The 23,020-nt window shown below is 44.3% G+C and overlaps 1 protein-coding gene across 7 annotated transcripts in view; it reads left to right on the top strand.

The window, feature by feature from the left end:
* Positions 1-23,020, top strand: part of FRY (FRY microtubule binding protein) — a 345,271-nt gene that overhangs the window by 287,140 nt on the left and 35,111 nt on the right. For all 7 annotated transcript variants that reach the window (XM_088460246.1, XM_088460245.1, XM_088460242.1 and 4 more), the window contains exons 45-51: positions 5,424-5,521; positions 5,606-5,776; positions 8,074-8,214; positions 10,577-10,756; positions 19,916-20,077; positions 20,496-20,570; positions 22,759-22,929. In XM_088460246.1, the coding sequence (XP_088316372.1) occupies positions 5,424-5,521; positions 5,606-5,776; positions 8,074-8,214; positions 10,577-10,756; positions 19,916-20,077; positions 20,496-20,570; positions 22,759-22,929 (998 nt within the window). The remainder of the gene's footprint in view (positions 1-5,423; positions 5,522-5,605; positions 5,777-8,073; positions 8,215-10,576; positions 10,757-19,915; positions 20,078-20,495; positions 20,571-22,758; positions 22,930-23,020) is intronic.

Raw genomic sequence — 23,020 nt, 5'->3', positions numbered from 1 at the left:
GTGGAGCATCCTCTCTGATAGAGTGCCCTGTCCCCTCTAGTGTGGAGCGCCCGCTCTCTCTCTTTCGCTGAGTACCCACTCTTTTGCCGAGCGCACGCTCTCTCTCTCGTCGAGTGCCCCCCACCTCTCTCGCCGAGCGCCCCCACGTTCTCTCTTTTGCAGGCCGCCCCCACTCTCTCTTTTGCGGACCCCCACTGCTCACTTTCGCCGTATTATTGCTTTTTCTTTCCAGGAGCGCCTGCTGTCTCTCCCTTTCGAGGACCACCCACTTTCCCTCTCCCGCAGAACACCTGCTCTAATATAGTGTACTGTCTCCTCTTGTGTGGAACGTGCTGTCTCTCTCATATGGAGACCTATCCCTATGTCTCTCCCTGAACTTGTTCTCTAAATCTCACTCTCAGTTGTGAGCTACCCCACTATATCTCTCAGATTTCCAAAAATGTTTTCAGTTAGCTTTCCCCCTTTGCTACGCTTTGTGCTGTTATTAAACCTAAGCTGATGCCAACTTCTTAGGTTAAAAGTAATTTAGGACAGGGCCTTCTCTTTAATGTCATTATAAGTAATTTCTTTATATCATGACCCTCTCAATGTGCAGCACTAATATATTTATATATAAAGGATAATAACTAGGGGTGTGCACCGGCCACTTTTCGTGTTTTGGTTTTGGATCTGGATCTTTCTTCGTGTTTTGGATCTGGATTGGTTTTGCCAAAACCACCCTTCCGTGTTTTGGGTTCTGGGTTTTGTGTTTTGGATCTGTATTTTTTTTTTAAAAAGCATAAAAACAGCTAAAATCACAGAATTTGTTGGTTTCTCTGCTCCTATGCTATTATTAACCTCAATAACCTTAATTTCCACTCATTTCCAGTCTATTCTGAACACCTCACACCTCACAATAGTGTTTTTATGTCCAAAAGGTTGCACCGAGGTAGCTGGATGACTATGCTAAGCGACACGAGTGGGCGGCACAAACACGTGACCCATCTAGGAGTGACACTGCAGTGGCAGACAGGATGGCAGTTAGAAAAACTAGGCCCCAAACTGTACATAATGCAAAGAAAAAAAAGAAGTGCAAGATGGAATTGTCCTTGGGCCCTCCCACCCACCCTTATGTTGTATAAACAGGACATGCACACTTTAACAAATCAATCATTTCAGCGCCAGGGTCTGCCACACAACTGTGGCTGAAATGATTGGTTCGTTTGGGCCCCCACAAAACAAGCTGGCAATTAATGTGTCCCTGCACAAACTGGCTCTACGGAGGCAAGATGTCGTCCTCATCCTCCTCATCCACCGATTCCTCACCCTCTTCAGTGTGTACATCCTCATCCTCACAAAGTATTAACTCGTCCCCACTTGAATCCACCACCACAGGTCCCTCTGTACCTTCTGGAGGCTGGTCTCTCTGGAAGAGCTGATAATTCATTTTGATGAACATCATCTTCTCCACATTCTGTGGAAGCAACCTCCTACGCCTTTCGCTGACAAGGTTCCCGGCTGCACTAAACACTCTTTCGGAGTACACACTGGAGGGGGGGCAACTCAGGTAAAATAGAGCCAGCTTGTACAGGGGCCTCCAAATTGCCTCTTTTTCCTGCCAGTACAGGTATGGACTGTCTGACATGCCTACTTGGATGCTGTCACCGATGTAATCCTCCACCATTCTGTCAATGGTGACAGTATCATATGCAGTGACAGTAGACATGTCAGAAATTGTTGCCAGGTCCTTCAGTCCGGACCAGATGTCCAAACTTGGTCCTGCCTGCCCTGCATCACCGCCAGCGGGTTGCTTAGGATAGCTAAGTTTTTTCCTGGCAGCCCCAGTTGCGGGAGAAAATGAAGAAGGAGCCATTGACGTGTCACGTTCCGCTTCAGCTGACAGTGTGTTCACCAGCAGGTCTTTGCACCTCTGCAGGCTTGTGTCGGCCGGAAAGAGAGACACCACATAGGCTTTAAACCTAGGATCAAGCACGGTGGCCAAAATGTAGTGGTCTGATTTCAACAGATTGACCACCCTGGAATCCTGGCAAAGCGAATGAAGGGCTTCATCCACAAGTCCCACATGCCGAGCGGAATCGCTCCGTCTTAGCTCCTCCTTCACTTTCTCCAGCTGCTTCTGCAAAAGCCTGATGAGGGGAATGACCTGACTCAAGCTGGCTGTGTCTGAACTGACTTCACGTGTGGCAAGTTCGAAGGGCTGGAGAACCTTGCACAACACGGAAATCATTCTCCACTGCGCTTGAGTCAGGTGCATACCCCCTCCTTTGCCTATGTCATAGGTGGATGTATAGGCTTGTATGGCCTTTTGCTGCTCCTCCATCCTCTGAAGCATATAGAGGGTTGAGTTCCACCGCGTCACAACCTCTTGCTTCAGGTGATGGCGGGGCAGGTTCAAGAGTGTTTGCTGGAGCTCCAGTCTTCGGCACGCAGTCGCTGAATGGCGAAAGTGGCCAGAAATTTTTCGGGCCACCCAAAGCGTCTCCTGCACGCCCCTGTCGCTTTTCAGAAAATTCTGCACCACCAAGTTTATTGTGTGAGCAAAACATGGGACGTGCTGGAATTTGCCCAGATGTAATGCCCGCACAATATTGGTGGCGTTGTCAGATATCACAAATCCCCAGGAGAGTCTAAGTGGGGTAAGCCACTGGGCGATGATTTCCCTCAGTTTCTCTAAGAGGTTGTCGGCGGTGTGCCTCTTACTGAAACCGGTGATACACAGCGTAGCCTGCCTTGTAACGAGCTGGCGTTTCTGAGATGCTGCTACTGGTGACGCTGCTGCTGTTGCTGCGTAAGGTGATACATCTACCCAGTGGGCTGTCACAGTCATATAGTCCTTAGTCTGCCCTGTTCCACTTGTCCACATGTCCGTGGTTAAGTGGACATTGTGTACAACGGCATTTTTCAGGACACTGAGGACACTTTTTCTGACGTTTCTGTACAGTCTCGGTATCGCCTGCCTAGTGAAGTGGAATCTAGACGGGATTTGGAACCGGGGACACACTACCTCCATCAATTGTCTAAATCCCACTGCATTAATGGCGGATACCGGACGCACGTCTAACACCAACATAGCAGTCAAGGCCTCAGTTATACGTTTTGCTTCAGGATGACTGCTGTCGTACTTCATCCTCCTCGCTAAGGACTGTTGGAGGGTCAATTGTTTAGTAAAAGTAGTGGTGTTCCTACTTCCTCTCTGGGATGATGAACGACTCCCAGCAGCAGCAACAGCAGCAGCGGCAGCAGTAGGCGTAGCAATGCAGGATCCTCCAGAGGAATCCCGGATAGGAGAGTCAGTCATGCCAGTGACATGGCCTGCAGGACTACTTCCGATCCTGACTAAGGAGGAAATTGACGAGGAGGGAGTTGACGGTGTGGTTTGCAGGCGCTTGGATACAACAGGACAACGGGATTTAGGTGTCCCTGGACTGCTTACGGTCTTAGCCAAAGTTTCTGAACTTGACAGTAACTTTTTATGAACGCGCTGCAGGTGCCGTATAAGGGAGGATGTTCCTAGGTGGTTGACGTCCCTACCCCTACTTATTTCACCTTTACATATGGTACATATGGCAAGACAGTTGTTGTCCGGATTTGGATAGAAATATTGCCAGACCAAAGAGGTGGAATGTTTGGTCTTCTGCCCAGGCATGACCGTGATGGGCTTTTTCATCCCACGGACAACAACTGTCTCCCCCGGAGCCTGATTTAAACAAACCACATCACCATCAGAATCCTCCTCGCCAACTTCCTCCTCAGCGCCAGCTACACCAGTATCCTCATCCTGTTGTACTTCAACAGTGACATCTTCAATTTGCATATCAGCAAGTGGACTGTGGGTGCTCCTTTCAGCACTTGCAGGGGGCGTGCAAATGGTGGAAAGAGCCACCTCTTCCCGTCCAGTGCTGGGAAGGTCAGGCATCGCAACCACCACCACACTTGGACTCTCCTTGGGGATTTGTGATATCTTCTTAGAAAGCACAGTTCTTCGCTGTGCTTTTGCCAGCTTAACTCTTTTGATTTTTTTAGTGGGAGGAGGGCTTCCATCGTCATGTGAAGCTGAACCACTAGTCATGAACATACTAGGGATCGACCTTAGCCGTTCCTTGCCACTCCGTGTCGTAAATGGCATATTGGCAAGTTTACGTTTCTCTTCAGCTGATTTAAATGTCTTTTTCAAGGTCATTTTCCTGAACTTTGCCATTTGGGATTGTATGTGCCCTCTACTATGACATTGGGCATCGGCCTTGGCAGACGACGTTGATGGCATGTTATCGTCTATGTCATGACTAGTGGCAGCAGCTTCAGCACTAGGAGGAAGTGGTTCTTGATCTTTCTCTATTTTATTTTTATCGGAGAAAGTTTGGTCCTCCATTTATGTTATATCGATTTGATATATACGTGCGGCTAAACACAGAAAATAATTTTTTTTTTGGTTTGGACTGGAGTGTACTTTCGGGGGTTACAGCACCCTTAACGGTCAAGCCAGCCAGCCCTTTACTTATGACACAGGCGCACGCTTGGCACTACTTTGTTGATGCACGTGCGGCTACTGCGCACACAATTCACAAACACAGAAAATATATTATTTTTTTAGCACTTGGGGGGAGCACCCCTGATGGACAGAGCACCCCCTGGACAACACTACAGCACCCCTTTAGGACTGGGACACTGCACAGGACTTTGGAGTGGACACAGCCCCTATGGAGAACTGACTGCACAACACAGTCCAGCCAGCCCCTATGGACTTTGAAGTAGTGGACACAGCCCCTATTAACAACAGCAGCACAGCACAACACAGCCAGCCCCTATGGACTTTGAAGTAGTGGACAACAGCAGCACTACACTACACTACACAGCCCTAACTCCCACCCTCCCTCTTCACTGTCCACAGCCGAGTGAGAAAATGGCGCCGACGCGGGTACCTTATATAGGATCCAAAACCCGCGAGACTCGATGATGATGACGTTTTGCCTCGATTTCAGATCCGAGTCAGGCGGGAAAAGTCGAGCCTGACTCGGATTGGACTCGGATCGGGGGGGCTCGGGGGGGTTCGGATTTCAGAAATCCGAACCCGCTCACCCCTAATAATAACTCATTTGTAACTGCGTTGTGAAAATACCCGCAGGGTAAAATTGATTGAATACAATATGACTGGATCACACTACATTGCCATTATGAAATGTAATTCATCCTCCTATATTCTGCAATGTGCATAGACAGCCTGTGTGTATATAGGTAGATTCATCACACAGGTGAGGCTTCCTTCAGCACCTGGGAAAAGCTATTGCATGCTGACAAATAATTATTTTGCAAATTCTGGCAGACACACACAGACGATACTGCTATCCACTATTTATAAAACATGAGCAGTGAGATTAGATTAAATATAAATCATGTTTTATAATCTATTTATTTTTTGTTTCCAGGATTTCCTCTGAATATCCTGTGTTTGCTGCCTCACCTAATCCAGCATTTTGACAGTCCAAACCATTTCTGTAAGGACGTAGCAGAGAGGATTGCGCAGGTTTGATTTGAGATTGTCAGTATCCGTCTCCTATTTCATAACAGAAATAACAGTCATAGTAACCAGATAAATGCTCTTCACTAGGTTTGCCTTGAGGAAAAGAACCCCAAGCTGTCCAACCTGGCACATGTCATGACCCTGTATAAAACGCACAGCTACACCAGAGACTGTTCCACGTGGGTGAACGTGGTTTGCAGGTACCTGCATGAAGCCTTTGCTGACATCACTCTCAACATGGTGACATACCTAGCAGAGGTAGGTACAATGCAAACACAGAACCATTCACAAAAAAATATATGCAAATAAATAATTTACAGAAATAAAAAACAAAAGAAGGGAAACCAGGGGGGAGAGAAGGAGAAGCTGATTCAGAGGTTTGACCTATCAAGACTGGAGCCACATTTGGGTTAAAGATGTCCGTTTCTGAAAACTCAATATTTTTCTTGCCACACAAGTTATAAATCTCTTTGGTACAATTTTACAACTGAAAGCGTTGCCCTGGGTAACAAAAATATCTACTCCGGTGGGGTTTGGTGGGTTATTTGCAGCAAATATCTTGGGAAATTGTTTTTTAGACATTTGTGTAAGTGGCACCAATGGGGACAAAGCACGAAACGCTCTAAAGGTGCATTCACACTAAACGATATCGTTAAGTCGTTTAAAATATCAGCCTCGTTCATTATATCGGCCAGTGTGTACGCTAAAACGATGAACGATAACGACGAACGATCAACGATGCGCGCTCCTGCGGGTCATTGTCGTTCATTGCCCGAACATGCAGGCCAACCTGACGATATTGTCATGGTTGTTGCATGTTCAGGGATGAGGGAGGGTGCCCGGCACTAAATAGTATCTTCCATGATATCGTTCAGTGTGTGTGCTCAATGTCGTTAACGACATTGAGCACACCCCTGCCGGGGGCACACTAGACGATATCGCTCATGGATGAATCGTGTAGTGTGTACGCACCTTAAGGGGGCTTAAACACCTGTGCAAACATATGCAGAACCCCTCTTATCTTGACTCAGTCTCTGTATTAACGGTTTATTGTCCTCAGGTCTCCATCCAATCTCTATATAAGAACCATCACTGGAGAATGGGGTCTGGGCAGTGAACCCTTCTTTATACCCATCTCCAATTTCCTTAGCCATTGGCTTGCCCCGGGAGCATTGTTATTTATTTATTATGGTTACTTCTTGGAGATAACAGATCACTTCAGGCTCAGGAGATTTCTGTCTAAGCCGAGGCTGGGGATCAGGGTCCATGTTCAGCCGATTTTTTGTGAGAAGAATATGTGACAGTAAGTGGCAGTTGGAAGCCACCACATTATTCATGGAGAATTTAGGGACTGGTACTGACATAAGCCTCAGTATGGGGAATGTAAATCCTGTGATTTGTGCAAAACTGTCGGAGAGTTAGGCTAGGTACACACCTAAAGATCTTCTGTCCACCCATCCAACTAGTTGATTGGTGGGAATGAAAATCTGGTAAGGTATGAAAGCAAATGACAATCAGCAATTTGCTCCCAAATGCCGGAAAATGGACAAAAACTGTTGTTTGAACAAATTGTTTAGATCAAACATTTAACAAACTTGTCATTTAGGAGCAAATTGCTGACCATACGTTACCAGATTTTCATTCCAACCAATCAACTTGTTGGGTGGCTGGACAGAAAATCTTTAGGTGTGTATGCAGCATTAGACCACTGGACTTCCATTCTTGTCATTTTGTGAATTAAGGTCCCAGACAGGTGCTTCATTTTATTAGCATTTATTAGTAAATTGTCTGGATTTATGTGTGTCGCTTTTGTTACTGTGCATTTCTACTATTTAGTGGTTGTTCCAATTGCTGCGAATCTCAAGGTTTAAATAAACATGCTAAATTGTTCATGCATCTTGGGGGAATATTTACTAATTATCGGGCTTTAGACCTGATGATCTTAATTTCTTGTCATCGATATTCACGACAATAAGAAATTATAGATCGCCCAGATGTACTTTTACTCACCCGCAGGGACAGCGTCTCTCAAAGGATCCCATCCCTACAATGTGTAACTAGTAAAATGATCTCAAAAGTGATAATTTCACTTCTCCTTCGGGAGCCGGGGCTGTTCTGCGCATGTGCAGTCTGCTGACCACGCATGTGCGCGGCCATTGCCAGGGAAGAGCTTAGAGTCAGTAAGAGTTTACTTTTTCCTTCCGGAGGTAGCAGACTGGAGAAAGAGGGGTGTTAATAGTAACTCACATCTGTTGTGCAGATTAGTGACATGAGTTTGTTGCAAGCTGTATATACTTTTCCGATAGGGGGGAATCAACGCTTTCTGTAACGCAGCATTAATTTTTTTACTTATTATCTACTTAACCAACTTTTGTGTGGTTTGAAGCATCACTTTATACTGTACGTACCTCTTTACTTGTAACTAGAGAACAGCTTGTTTAAATTCCGTAGGGAACTTTCATTGTATTGAGAGGTTAAAATTGTGAAAGCATCAATACATTTATATTTTTATTTTGCATTTCTTACCTGTGTATTATCTCAATCTCTTTTTCCAGTTATTAGAGAAAGGCCTTCCCAGCTTGCAACAGTCTCTTCTGCAGATTATTTATAGTCTTCTCAGCCATATGGACATGTCACTCATTCCAGGCAAACAGTTCAACATGGAAGTGCTAAAGACAATTGAAAAATATGTACAGGTATGAATGAAAGACCACATCTAGTTGTATTACATTGCGCATGATGTGTTTTGTGTGACAGTCCTGCCCATGTGTTTCACGGAGAGTGCTGTGTGTGTAAGTGCAGGCTCATGGCTTGCCCCCTGTTGACATAACTTGTCCTAATATGGGGTCTCCTGCTTTCCCTCATTTTGTTATCCATCCCATTTTCAAACTGACTGGCGTCCTGGTGCAAGTGGGAGCACCCATATGGCCAACACAGAATGATCATTGGAGCATTTATACAATTTAGTATGAACTGTTCCAGACTTTAGAGAGTCTGAGTTCCACAGAAAAAGTTTGATTGGCAATATGTCACCCATTACGATCATTGAGATATTACTTTAGGTTGATCACACCAACTCTGTTGAATCCAGCTGAAGGAAGTATGTAGGTCGTCTTAGAGGTCGCCTTTAGTTTGTTCTGAAGTATACTTTATTTAGGGTGGGAAGTTGCTTTATGGTCTACTGTATCCTGTTGCTGTTGCATTACATATTGTTTGCACAACTGCTACTACAGTATGTCTTCCTTTTCCATGCAGTTTATACCTGTAGTGCCATTTTATAGAAGATTTCACCTCTACCAATATTACATCTTATTATATGTAGTACAATTATTTGCACCTTTTCTGCATGGAAAGTGCAGGGAGTTTTATACCCATCTATGGGGATCGTCTTGAGTCACAGAAAAACACTTGTCCTTACATTTAACATGAGATTTATCTGTGACCGCTAAGAGAAAGCAGATGATGCATTACGCATAAACCAGTGAATCCCATCATTTGCACTTACAAGTTGTCCATTATAAGTATTTAAAAAAAAAAATCTAATTAAATAAACAGGATGTTCACGTCCATCCCAAGAAGAACGATCATAGGAGCTGGTTCAGTTAGGAGCGACAAGCTTCAGTTTCTTGTAAGGGCCTGACAGAGTCGGGTGCTCTTCCTGGAGCTTCTTTAGTAGCAATATTTTTTACTTTTGAATTTGTTTCCTGTTTCCAATGCTGGGGATACCTGAATCTGGATGTAGTGAAGCTGTGAGTGGTTTCCATGCCATCAGCAGCCTATTTCCACCACAGAAGAGCCTTTCCTGTACCTGGTTACTGGATTCCTGAGATCCGCTACCATTCAGGGAAACAATATTTACATAAAGACGTAGTTTAGTAGAATAGACATTGCACATAAGATGGATTCTGTGGGTAGATCTTGCACATTTAGGGCCTGATTGTAAGACGGGAATAAAGTAAAAAAGAGAAAGTAACTTTGCACCTGGACAACCCATATTGCACTGGAAGGGGGCAAATAAATTTAGTTTTTTAAGCATATAGGGTAAATACTGGCTGCTTTTACAAATGCTGGACAGCTTTATTTTTTATTTCAAATGTAAATCTCTCTGCACATTTTACACCTCCCCCTCCTGAGGTGCAGCATGGTTTTGCCAGTGCAGCATGGTTTTGCCAGTGCAGCATGGTTTTGCCAGTGCAGCATGGTTTTGCCAGTGCAGCATGGTTTTGCCAGTGCATCATGGTTTTGCTTGTGCTTTTTATTTTTTTTTTGCTTTACTCCCACCTCCGAATTAGACCCTTAACCTATTAAAAAGGGAAATTCTCAAAGGTATCCTTTTATTGATTGTTGGTACAGGGAAGAGGATCCGTCATGTGTCTTGTGTGAGTTACACACTGTGTGATAAGTTGTTCAATCAGCTAACAAATGACATATTGCATAGTGCATCTGGCCAAGTGTACAGAAGATATTTCTGTGAACCACGTCGGTCACAGACATATTGTATCAGCACTGCAGCACAGCTGATGCCGATATATCTTGCAGATATATTGGCACATCTGGTTGTGTGTGCTGGCCCATACACTTGCTGCAGGGACCACTGGTGACTGACACCTCAGCTGGGCGGGCAAATTTGAATTGTGATGTATGAGCAGCAGATTGGTAAGTGTGTATTGGCTTACTAACTGGCCGATCAGTCTGCGGATCCCTGGGTCGGCGGGCAAGTCGCCCAGGTGTCTACCCACCATTATTCTGAAAGTTGGAAGCAAATCAGCTGTTATGTTTGTTCATTTTTATATAGATAATCATTAGCTAAAGCACTGGTTCTCAGCCTCATCCCTCAAGGTTTCCCAACAGGTCATGCTTTGATTTCTGTCTGTGGAAGCAGGTGGGATAGTTACTGACCCAGTAAAAGCCACAAACCATAACCTGTTGGTGGTACTTGAGAACTGGAAATCATTGTTAGTGTATCATTCATTCGTTTTGCTGTAAACAAATCAACAATCCTGGTATAACATTATGATGCATTTTAATGGTGTGTTTGTGTCTCCTCCCCCACCCCAGAGCGTCCACTGGAAAGAAGCTCTCAACATCTTAAAGTTGGTTGTGTCGCGGTCTGCCAGTTTAGTATTACCGGCTTATCAACATGGAGATTTGACAAAACTTGAAATTAGTCGACTGTGGACAAGTTCCTCTAAGGAGCTTCCTGGGAAGACGCTTGATTTCCACTTTGATGTCTCTCAGGTACATTACAGTGTATTACAGCTTTCTGCGTCAGGTAACCGAGTTCACAACAAACTGCGTAGCTGTTATTATAACTATGTTTCGGAAGCAAATAAAATATATTTTTATGAACATGATTTCATATGGCTGTGATTTTCACCCTGGCTTTGTCTCGTGCAATTAGGGACTTTCTAATGCTGTGGCTACAGGTTTGTTAGGCCCTGAGAGTATTCTATGCCCCTGTTATGTACATGTTGGTTTCTGATCCTGACCACTGCAATGTCACATACAGAAATCTCAGAGAAGAAAAGCAAATAGAATAGGTGCTCAAACCCAATGAAGAGCACTTGCAAACCTGTGTTTTACTTCCATGTATATTAGAGTGCGATGTGTAATCACAGCATGAAGGCATTGCGTGTAGGCGGTGACCCATTCTCTGCGCTCTCTCTTTTTCTTAAACTGGATAAGCACAATTTAAAATGCCAGTCCTTAATATATGGTAATAATTTAATGTCATTTTAGTACTGTATTTTGTATCATGGAAACTATTTTAAATAAGGTTTCATGATAAATTAGCTCTATTTTATATTATTTTAACCTTTTTGTTTTTCACTATTGCTTAGCGTTTCCTCCAACAGTTTTACAGTCCATTTCCTTTAGTTTGCTGAAAAGTGAGGGAAGTGAAATGTCAAAGCACACATACAGTAGTACTGTCTTTCTACAGAGGATAAACATGGGATGTCCAAAGTGCAGTTCTGACTCTTAGGTGATACTCAAACCTACCATCCTAATATAAGCCCAATATGCAATGCCGCACCCACTTTTCCGGTGTGCAATGCCGTACCCACTTTTTCGGTGTGCAGGGCCGGATTAAGGCAGGGGCACCATTGTCCCGGGGCCCCCACACAGGGTCGATGTGACCCTGCAGAGAACAGGTGTCCAGCAACACCTGTTCCCGGGTTGAGTCTTAGCAGCAGCGGCTGTTCTACTGAATGATCAGCTTTCTTCTAGGGAGGAGAGGGGCTGGCTCCACAGAGTACACGCTAACGGATGCAGGGGGGGTTCTGCATACTTAGAACAACAATGTTGACACACAACATCGGGGGGGCGGAGCCAATACAACAAGCCCCGCCCCCATATACCCGTAAATCACTGCATTACATTGAGCAGGCAGGGCTTAATGGATTGAGGTGCCCGGCCCTTGTTGCAACCAGGACTGGTCCTGCAGCAGCTGCTGCATCAAGGGAAGATATATTTGTGTACTGTTTCAGTGTGTATGTGTATGTATGTGATTCTGTGTGTATATGTGTCATGGTGTATACAGTATGTTATGTGTATGTGTTAGTGTGTATGTGTATATATGTTTTAGTGTGCATGTGTTAATGTGTATATATGTATTAGTGTGTGTATACTGTTTATGTGTGAGTCAGGGCCGTAGCTAGGGTAGTGGGGCCGGTGCCATTGCACAGGGCACCACAGGTCAGGGGGCGCAGTTTGGGCCTGTCAAATTTCTGTTTATTATCATTCTTGCTTGTAGCTTCCTCTTATTTCATCCCCAGCATCTCCTGGCCTCCCCTATCTCTTCCATGGCCCTTCCCCATGAAGCCATGGATCTTTTTTGGGTGCATTATGTCCCTTTGAAAAATGAGGGGGGCACCAATGCTCTTTCTGGCACAGGGCACCAAAAAGTCTAGTTATGGCTCTGTGTGTGAGTGTATATAATCAATTTATATTCAGGACCCAAAAAAAAAAAAAGCCTACGTTTTCCTTTTGCCCCTGTCTTCATGTGGCCGGGGGCAGTGCGCACACGCTTTTCCAGCAGATGTGGAAAGCAGCACTAGTTGATAATAACAAGCACCCATTCATCAGCACGTGGCATACTAACTGAACAGTGACATCAGCACCCTATAACCAATAGGCCAATCTTTGTAAACTGACAAGAACAAGACAAAACATTTTATATATTAAAAAATGTTTTAAAAATGCGTAATGGTGAAGTACAACGTTCAAAGATGAAAGCTCGTAAATATACAGCAACTGCTCTCACCAAAGGAGCCAAATCTCGCTAATTTCCTGTGCTAATCAGTCTGGGATGTTTTGGCCATGTTTTCTGCAATATTTGTTTTGGCTCTTACTTAAGGGAAGCAGTGCAGAAATGTGATATGTTTTTGAAGATCTTACTACGTGCTAAAAAATAATTGAATCATGGCTGATCTGTTATAACATGTTAGTGTCAAAAACTGCAAAAAGTGCACACAAATCTTTTGTTTCTAAGCCTATCCCTCAGTTAATTTGAAAATGCAAATTGCTATTAATATTTCTGCTCCATTTTTGGGACTAAAATAAGCACATTCTATAGTTGTTTCTACCTCATTTCCTAGTGAGCTGGAGATTACAGGGTACAAATGTGTCCACATACATCTATCCTCCATGCGCTACAAATCGTGCCCCACACAACGCCGAAGTTCCGTGTGACTCGGTAGCGGCAAGCGTCTTTACGTTCATCTTTTTACCTTAAAATGCTTCTTATTCGCACAGCGATGTGAATAGATAGCACCAGCAGCTTCTGCTGATTAATATGATATGCAGCATGTCTATGTTCTGTGTGTGACTGCGGGTGTATCTGCATGCTAAACACTACGTTACAGTGTTACAGCCGTTGACACTGTAACGTAGCATTTCGCATGCACCCGCACTCGCTCACAGAACCAGGGGCACCGAGAGGGGGGGCGAGCGGGTATAGATTGCCCGGGCTTCCTGAGGGACCCGGCGCCGCCCCCCCCCCCCCCCCCCCAGCACCCTCACAGCAGCCCAGCACACAGTGTTTGCTGAGCTGCAGTGGGAGACAGCAGTCTCCTATGCCTGTGGGGGCTTTGAGCCGTGCTGAGGGGGCTCAGAGCGCCCCCCCTCCCAGCGCTCAGCGCGGCAAAAAATTTTTTTCCTCGGGAAGGGGGCGTGGCCACGCCTCCCACGATTAGGCCACGCCCCCTGTTAACCGGACCCGCCACTGCTCTTGGCAGGCCTGCACAGAACATAGGCAAGCTACATAGCACAAGTAGCTTCTGCTGATTAACATGATATGTAGCATGCCTATGTTCTGTGACCGAGTGTGGGTGCATGCAAAATGCTACGTTCAAGTTTCAGCGGCTGTAACACTGTAACGTAGTGCTTCGCATGCAGATACACCCACAGTCAAACACAGAATATAGGCAGATTGTCTGTGTCCCTCAATTCATGCTAAGTTTCAAAATAAATTCCATTCTATTGTGTCCATACCCATTTTCATTAATACTTGCATCTGTGTATGTTTTTTGTCTTGTTTTGTTTTTAACAGTTTTGTGCAAAACATTCACTCGTATAAACAAAATTTTAAATGTCATTTTCTCTTTCATCCAATCTCGGGGACACCAGACCACGGGTTGCTCAAGGATTCCTTGGGAGCTGTCACATATTAGACTATTATATCATTAAAACAGAAGCATAGCACAATATCTGTCATGACAGAGGCAGCGTTGGCTCAGTATTTGGGTAGATCCATGGCTGAGGTGGTTAAGTTAATGGCGCACTAGCTGGATGAACAAGCTAGGGCACCATCTTCACCTGGTGCATGTATATGACACCCAGGGGTTGTCGAGGTCTTTGCCTGCCCCTGCTGGAGAGCCTGCTTGATGTCAGCCACTGGAGCACTTCTGGGTTTGCAAAGGTGTTTTCATACTTGGTCAGGTTTTTGGGGGAACTGCATACACCACAGATACACCATCACTCCCCCTGAATTCCCTTAGAGGACTCTAAGTCAGAGGAAGAGGAGGGTGAGCTTCCAGGATAACTTGCTCCTTCAGAATAGTTTGGAGCCAGGGGATAGAGGACCTGATTATGGCTGTCCAGTCTCTGGACTGCTTGGACATAGATCCTCCAGCCAAGACTGCAGAGTCTTTTTAGTGTAAGATAAAACCGTTACTTTTCCATCATCTTCATATCTATTTGATTTCATTCAGGAGGCTTGTAAAGCCCCAGTTAAAAAGTTCACCATACCCCGAAAGTTTGCATCTCTCTATGCACTGGATGTGGATCACACGCTGAAATGGGAGCAGCCTCCTAAGGTGGATGCTCTGCTGGCGTGTTTGGCCAAGACCAGCACTCTTCCAGTCCCAGGATCGGGATACTTTAGGTTCACGTTAGACAAAAAGCTGGAGGGATTCCTCCAGTCTAACTTTATGGATACAGCGGTGTCCGTTTGGCCCATGCTGGCTATGGCATGGGTGGCTAGATCCATAGAACATCGATCATACTAACTACTTGTCAGACTTCAGACCAATGCTTCTAAGGAGGATCTGCTAGATTTAGTAGAACAAATCTGAGGTTCTGCAGAGTACTTTTGTGAGGCGGCAGAGAATGTGGCACAGGTGGCTTCCAGCAGGGTCTCAGTGACGGCCATCTCAGTTAGGTGGGGCTCTGTGGTTGTGTTCCTGGGCGGTGAACTTGGAGTCCAAGCGTTAACCGGAGGTGCTCCAGTTCGAGGGTGGCATTCTCTTTAGACACAGTGATTGGGTTGGCCACTGGTACTAGAGTACTTCCTTAGGCTGTTTGGTTCCATCCTTTTCATCCTTTTGAGGCATGGCAGAGGCATGAGGGCAGCCTTCCCGAGGTAGGCTATTTAGTGGCCAGATCATGGCGCAGTGCGGTAGATCCACCTGGACAAATAGGTGCTCAGGACTCAAAGAGCCTGAGAAGCCTAATGTCTGATGGGTTACTTTCCTGCCTGTCTGGGACAGTGGGAGGTTATCTGCTCCATTTCCAACACATGTTGGTGTTCATACGATGGGGCTATATCATCACCGTGAAGACCCCAACCCTTTTGAGATTTTTCTTGACCGCATGTCCAAGAGACCATGTAAGAGAGACGGCTCTGGAAGATGCCATTGCTTCTCATCTATTAGGCAGCATGAGTGTTCCGGCAGACCAGGAGGTTCTGCTCAAATGTGATTCTAGTCCAAAAACCGGCCTGGTCGTTTTGACCCATTCTCAACCTCAAGAACTTCAACACCAGTCTGTGGTGGATTGGTTCTGGATGGAATTCTTGAGGTTGATGATCTACTGCATGGAGACCAACACATTTTTGGCTTCCATAGACATCAAGGACAAGGACACGGACACATGCCTAATTTCTGCTCATGGCAGTGATGGTATCCATCTTGCGCAAGGAGGGTATAGCCTTACTTGGACGATCTCCTTATCAAGTTGGACTCCACTCCTTTGCTGAGAAGCCACCTCAACCGCGCAGTTGTGGTGTTGCAGAAGCATGGTTGAATCCTGAACTTCAAGAGGTTCCATCTGGTACCCTGTCAATGATTGCTGTTTCTGGGCTTGAAGGTCTGTTCCTTTCAGGCATTGGTCTAGAGATCCGTTGGTCTTGTTATGCATGCAGTTGCTGAAGAAGATGGTTTTGACTTTCGTGGCCCTCCATTACATCAGGTTTCACTACTGGGAGTTTCAATGGGAGATTCTGTGGGTTTAGTCGTGGTCTAACGATCCCCTGGAGTCTCAGCTGCTCAGCCTTTCGCCGTGCATGTGTCTGCATTGCTGGTTGATGCCAGAGAACCTCAGCAGAGGCAGGTCTCTTGCCACTCCATGCTGGTCATTGTGACCATGTATACCAGCCTTCAGAGTTTGGGGGGTAATCCTGCACCTTCATCTGCAGGACCTTTGGTCGCTCTGGCGATTCTGGAAGGCTCCCTTGCCTGAATTCAATCAGACAATGCCACAGCAGTGGTGTGTGTCAATCATCAGAGGAAACCCGGAGCACCAAGGCAGTGGCAGAAGCGGCTCAAATATTGTCTTGACCAGAAGCTTTATTCAAACCAACGGTGGACAAATGGGAGGCAGATTTTCTCACCAAGAATGAAATCCTGCTGGGAGAGTGGTCTCTTCTCCCAGAGGTCTTCACTCAGTTCACCCATGGGGTCTTTCAGAGGTGAACCCCATGGCCTCTCACCACAATGGCAAGGTTCCTCGGTTTTGTGTCCGGTCCAGGTATCTGAGATCTTTTGCTGTAGATATCATGACTGTTCTTTAGACGTTCAGTCCGGAGTATGTTTTTCCCGCAATGCCAATATTACCTTGCTTTGTCAAGCGTATCCCGTCTCATTGGATACCAGTGATCCTGGTTGCTCCAGTTTGGCTTGTGGCGATCCTGCTATGCCGACGTTCTCAAATTGGCCGTGTGTCCAGGTTAGTGCCTTCCCTTGCGTAAGGATCTGTTGCAGCAATATCCATTTCTACACAGGACCTTCCTTGTGTGGCTTTAATGGTGTCACTATTGAATCCATTATATTTTACTGTTTTCCAGTTTTTGTATCCAAGGATGCTACTTTCAGATGGAAAGTTTTGCATTCAGGTTTTCCTGAGTGTCCCCTTCCCTAAGGGCGGCTGTTTGGTCCAGTGTCCCCCAGATAGGATGAAAGGGAAACACTGAGTTCTCATCCTTATGCTCAGTTTTTTGTTTGTTGGTTTGTTCTTGCTGGTTTGTAAATCACCCTTGGTTTAGGGCTACTTTTGAAGTTGTACTGACGACCAGGGGTTGCAGAGGGTTGGAGCTACTGTCTTAAAGATATACTAGTCTAATAAGTGCCAGCTTTTGTAGTCCCCTCGATCAACCCATAGTACAGTGTCCAGGGCCGAAACTAGGATTTTTGTCAACCGGGGTAAGGCCATAATTTGGCGCCCCCCTCAAAAATAATACAACATAGAGGACAAAAAGGGTGTGTCGTTTTGTGACACAGTAGTGCCCCTTACAACACATTATGCCACACAATAATGTCCCTTATAAATTAAGCCACAGTAATCCCCCTTATTCTTTAAGCCACAGTAATGCCCCTTATACTTTAAGCCACACTAATGCCCCTTATACATTATGCCACAGTATTGCCTCTTATACATTATGCCACAGTATTGCCCCTTATACATTATGCCACAGTAATGCCCCTTACACATTATGCCACAGTAAGGCCCCTTACACATTATACCACAGTAAGGCCCCTTTTACATTATGTCACAGTAAGGACCCCTTACACATTATGCCACAGTAAGGCTTCTTACACATTATGCCATAGTAAAGCCCCATCTCCCTTCTCTTACCTGTCAGGACCATGTGGTGGGTAAGCTCGGGGTGGCGCGGGACGGGGCTGCCACATGCTGGGGAACTGTTAGTAGTACCGTCATTGTAATGTGGCACAGCTCGCGTATCAATTGGAGCTCACGGACAGGTAGCCTCTGCTGATTGGCTGCCAATCCTCGAGCACTGATTTGGCTTGCGAGCGGCACCACATTAGACTGACGGTGTCTCTGTGCCTCTCAAGGCCGGGATGTGGCTCCAAACCAACAAGAGCACCAACCTAGCCTCCCGGCAGCCTCTCCCCGGCACCCCTCAAGTCCGGAACCCGGGACACGTGCCCCCTTAGGGGCCCCCTCCCTGGTTGCGGCCCTGCAGTGTCCCCCAGGTGGAATGAGAGAAAAGGATATAACGTTAACTACAAAAATCTTGTTGTTTTTTTTTCTCGCACATGAATATTCAATTAGTCTCTACCAATTTGTGAGTAAAGTAGGGAGTCTCCAGGACTATCCCCTAACTGCTAGCTAATCAGTAGTGGCAAGTGTGGAAAGATGCTTTTGATTGGTTATGCGACTATTAAAACTATTTTAATATAGTTGGTTCTCATCTCATTCTCCACTTTGGATTAAAAACGCAAATTTTTTCTTTGGATTAAAATTGCAAGATTCCTTCTGCATTATGGTAGAAGAAGAAGAAAGAAAAGAAAGGACATCAGCAAGTTTTTATTACATTTTATTTTTATAATTGTATGTGCTGTGATTTATGTATTCATTTTTATAATATATTTCTATTATAGGCAGGAGGAGTCTTATACTCGTATCATTGAAATGCAATAGGTGCCTCTCATGGTATCCAGTACTGTATATTTCAGTGCCTTAGTACCCCCTGCCCGCAGTTGCAGTGAAGAGTCCTACTACTTTTCAGTAGGGGCAGGTAGTTTTTGGAGGGTATGGGCATCCTGCTCCACATTGAGCTGTCTGGGCTGGTTCTGCTATGACACTTAAACGGTACACTGGTGAGTTTCCTTGTTAATGAGGGTAAACAGCCCAGTTGCGGCTGGATTTTCACCTCATCAGGGTTCTTGACGCACATTATCCCACTGTTATAGTTGGAAGCAGCCCAAGCGCTCTCTCTTTGCGGTTGGCTGAGGCATTTGCTCAGTTGAATGCTGCCCATTTATTAAGTTATTACTATTGGTGATTTTCCAATCCCATTAGTTTCCACAGAGTGTCTATATGCAGTACACCCCATTGAAATGAATAGGGAAAGCTCCGTGCCACTTAGTTTGGTTGCATTTTTAAACACGTGAACATTTCCAGTACATATCAACTGTGCCTAATACCTCATGTGACCCACGTATCATTTATATGCTTTTCCATAAGTGGTTTACACTCCAGTGGCTGATTGTCCTTAGCGCTGTTGCGGAGAAGCTGTAACCACTTAATATTACAATGGTTGGTTGTATTTTAATCGTATGATATGTTTTATTGTCTCAATGTCTTTATATCTATTAAAAAAAGGGGAATAGACATGTACATTGATGATATGGTCCTGCAAACACTGGTATAGATGTGTCCTTTTAGGTCTTCAGCTATAAAGCCCCTCTAGGTGCGCCAGTCCCGTGAGACTGTCGGGTGTCTTTTTTGCATCATCTTTTGCCGAAAATACGTCTAAGTCGCAATTCGATTTTAATGTAGCAGCCGCAACTTTTTTCATTCCAAGTTCCACTATGGTTCATATACAGACTCAGGTGCACACAGATATACAAGTGTCTCCTATCACCTTAATCAGCACAGTCTGCTGGTGCTTTGCAGTCACATCACATTGCGATTTAGGCGCATTTTCGTCAAACAAAGCTGGCCGATGCTAGCAGATTAGCACGAGACATGGCAGCTCACTCGCGCCAGGCAAATCGCGCTACGTGGCGTATTGAGGCTAGATGTATGAGGACACATCTGTAGTTAGATTTGTTTTTATATTTTTTTTTTACTGCAACTGTTATCCTGAAATAATCTACTGGTTTAAAAGGAAAACAAAAAAATTGACATTACAAATGTTTGATTTCTCTCTAGACCCCAATAATTGGCAGAAGGTTTGATGACCTTCAGAGCTCTACAGGCAGAGATGGTAAATCGAGGGTCATGCCGGTTACTCGGAGCACATCCTCTACTTCCTCTGGTTCTAATTCCAATGCTTTAGTCCCTGTTAGCTGGAAACGCCCCCAGTCATCTCAGGTAACATCCATTGTCCCCTTCACTAGACCTTCAGTTCTGTTACAATGTTTTTGTGGTTGAATGTAAAAAATAATGGTGTAATGAAATCTTCTGAAAGGAATTAGTCAGCTGCTACGTGAGGAATTTCAGCAGCAAAGTAAAGGAAATATTTGCAGAAAATCCCTTTTACTCTATATTTTGTCAGGTGCTCCTGACATATGAACATTTTCCATTGCTCACTGTATTATAGTGCTCCGATTGTTCTGCAGCGCGTATCAGACCAGTAGTATCAGACCAGTACAAACCTCGCTAGTGTCTGCTGACAATGATGACAGCTATGTCTGTAATGACAGAGAGCAGAGCATGGGCTCATTTTATTTTATTTTTTTGCATTTTTTTGTTCATGGGTGATAAATTATATGTTTGTGCTTTCTTCTAGAAAAAAACTAGGGAGAAGCTTGTGAATGTTCTCACTCTCTGCGGCCAAGAAGTGGGTCTAAGCAAAAACCCTTCCGTAAGTCTCCACTTATAAATATTTTTGTTTGTCTTGTGTATTGCGATGTGTAGATTTATTTTTCTGGCAATAGTGAACCCCTTAACCCGCAAAACTGGGATACAGTATTGTGATCTACTTTCAGCATTCCTATATTTATATTCTTTTTTTATTTTCTATTTAATGCAACCCTTTAGCCTTTGGTAACAAGTATCCATACAAAACCAGTTAGTCGTGAAATGCCAAAATTGTATATGTGTATGTAAAAAAATAAATAGCTTTCAAAAATGAATTACAAGCATGATATTGATATACAAGTATTGTAAACATTTTATTGTTTTTGAGCTGCACAGCTTTTTTGATGTAAAAGCAATTGATATTTGTTTTATATGTGAATGATTTCAGTTTTATTGAATAAATTATATATATGTATTACATACAATTTTGCCATTGAAGACTGGTTTTATACTCAAACATATACAATGGTCGCCAGGGATGCATTAAATAGAATATTATATCCAGCGTCAAGTATTTTTGGCGAACCCTTGATTTTATATCCATAACGGCAGCCTATCTTACCCTTATTACTTATAATAGCAAAGCAGGTATTAAGGTGCGTACACACACAATGATTTTTTTTAACGATTTAACTATAACGACGTCGTTATCGTTCAAAAAATCGTTCTGTGTAAAACGATAAACGATGAACGATTATTGTTCTTGCGCTTTCACGTTTGTCGATTGTAGTTCAGTCAGACTGGCCAACTGAACGATTTTCATTAGAAGTTGCAACATTTTTCCTTCAAAACACAGAAAATCGTTTATTATGTAAAGTAAAACCAACTACTTTGTAAAACGATTTTCGTTCACTTTTTCAAGGGAAAAGCTGAACGAAAATCGTTTAATGAAAATCATTCATTACACATCGTTGTGTGTGTACGTACCTTAATCTTTATATCCAGATTATATAGTTTCAGTTTACAGCACAATGAACTATATGCTAAAATTGTCAAGGCACGCCGTCTTTTTTTTCAGGAGAGTTTTTATCATCACAGTGCCCCCAGTTCACGTTATGCCACACACTGCCCCAGTACACTCTATACCACACAGTGTCACCAGTTCACATTATATCTTACAGTGCCACCAGTTCATGTTATGCCTCAGTGCCCCCAGTTTATGGTATGCCTCACAGTGCTCCCAGTTCACGTAATGCCTCACAATGCCCCCAGCTCGCATTATGCCTCAGTGTGCCCAGTTCAAATTATGCCACACACTGGCACCAGTTCACATTATAACACACAGGTATTCAACTTCATGGAATGCTTCAGTTCCCACGATCCACTGCTAGGCAATCATCTAGTTTGTAGACTGTTCCTTATTCAGTACAGGACAGCTTCTGAATACAGGCATGCTCTACTTATTGATTGTTGTGTAGGACATGTTTGCTATACAGAATAAGTAAGGTACTATCCTTTTTGTTAATGTTTATGGTTTATTCATGGTGCAAATGTTAATTTTAAATTTATTTTATAAACACAACACATTTTGGGGTATAGTTTCCCCATAGGTAACATAATGCGTTCAGCTGAGGTATTTTTGCAATAAGACTAGTAGGATATGCGTTAGTGCATAGCAGTGTGCTGAAGGGGTAAGGGGTTGTATTCTCTGTTAAGTAGATCCAAAGATCCAACAAATCTTGAATTATCAATAACAATTTCTAAATTTAAAATCCGTAAGTGTTAGAGGAATCTCTGCACCCTGCCCCACCCTGTCGTAAGGGTTGTTGATAAGAAAAAAACCCTTGGGACTGAGCTCTGACTAGTCACATACAATTGCCAATTTAATGCCATACATTTCCCACAGCACGTTCTGTCTCCATCTGATCCTTATCACTGCTTTAGCTTTTCGCTGTTCTACTCCTAGTGTAAACATTTACACAATACCAAGTGCCGTCACTCCGAGGAAGCAGCCGACTTTCCTCCCTCGGACAAGTTTCTTCAGCGTGAAGTCGCTCACTTTGTTCAGCTTCAGTTTGAAGGCACCTGTCCAACATAAATAGTCAGAGTGCAGTCTAAAAATAACAACCAAAGGAATTAGGTGTGTGCTGGAAACCCTTACAGCTGAGTGATGGGTGCCAGCACTAGTTACAGAAGCTGCTGGAGAGAACGCAGCCTGCCTAACCAATTCTAATATCTGTGACCATCCACAGGTTATTTTTTCCTCATGCGGTGACTTGGATTTAATCGAGCACCAAACCAGTTTGGTGTCCTCAGAAGATACAGTGAGAGAGCAAGAGATCATGGATGATACAAACAGCGAGCAACAGTTCCGTGTCTTCAGGGATTTCGACTTCCTGGATGTGGAGTTAGAAGACGGAGAGGTAAGAAATATATGGACACTGCACATTTTTCTGATGTTACACGACTGCTTGTCATCTAAAAATGTGGCTTTATTTCCTTATTTAATTGCCA

This window comes from Taudactylus pleione, unplaced genomic scaffold (assembly GCF_031769625.1).
Source record: "Taudactylus pleione unplaced genomic scaffold, aTauple2 ptg000043l, whole genome shotgun sequence".
NCBI lineage: Eukaryota > Metazoa > Chordata > Amphibia > Anura > Myobatrachidae > Taudactylus > Taudactylus pleione.
The sequence above is the reverse complement of the archived record's forward strand: the minus strand, read 5'-3'. Positions and strand labels throughout refer to the sequence as shown.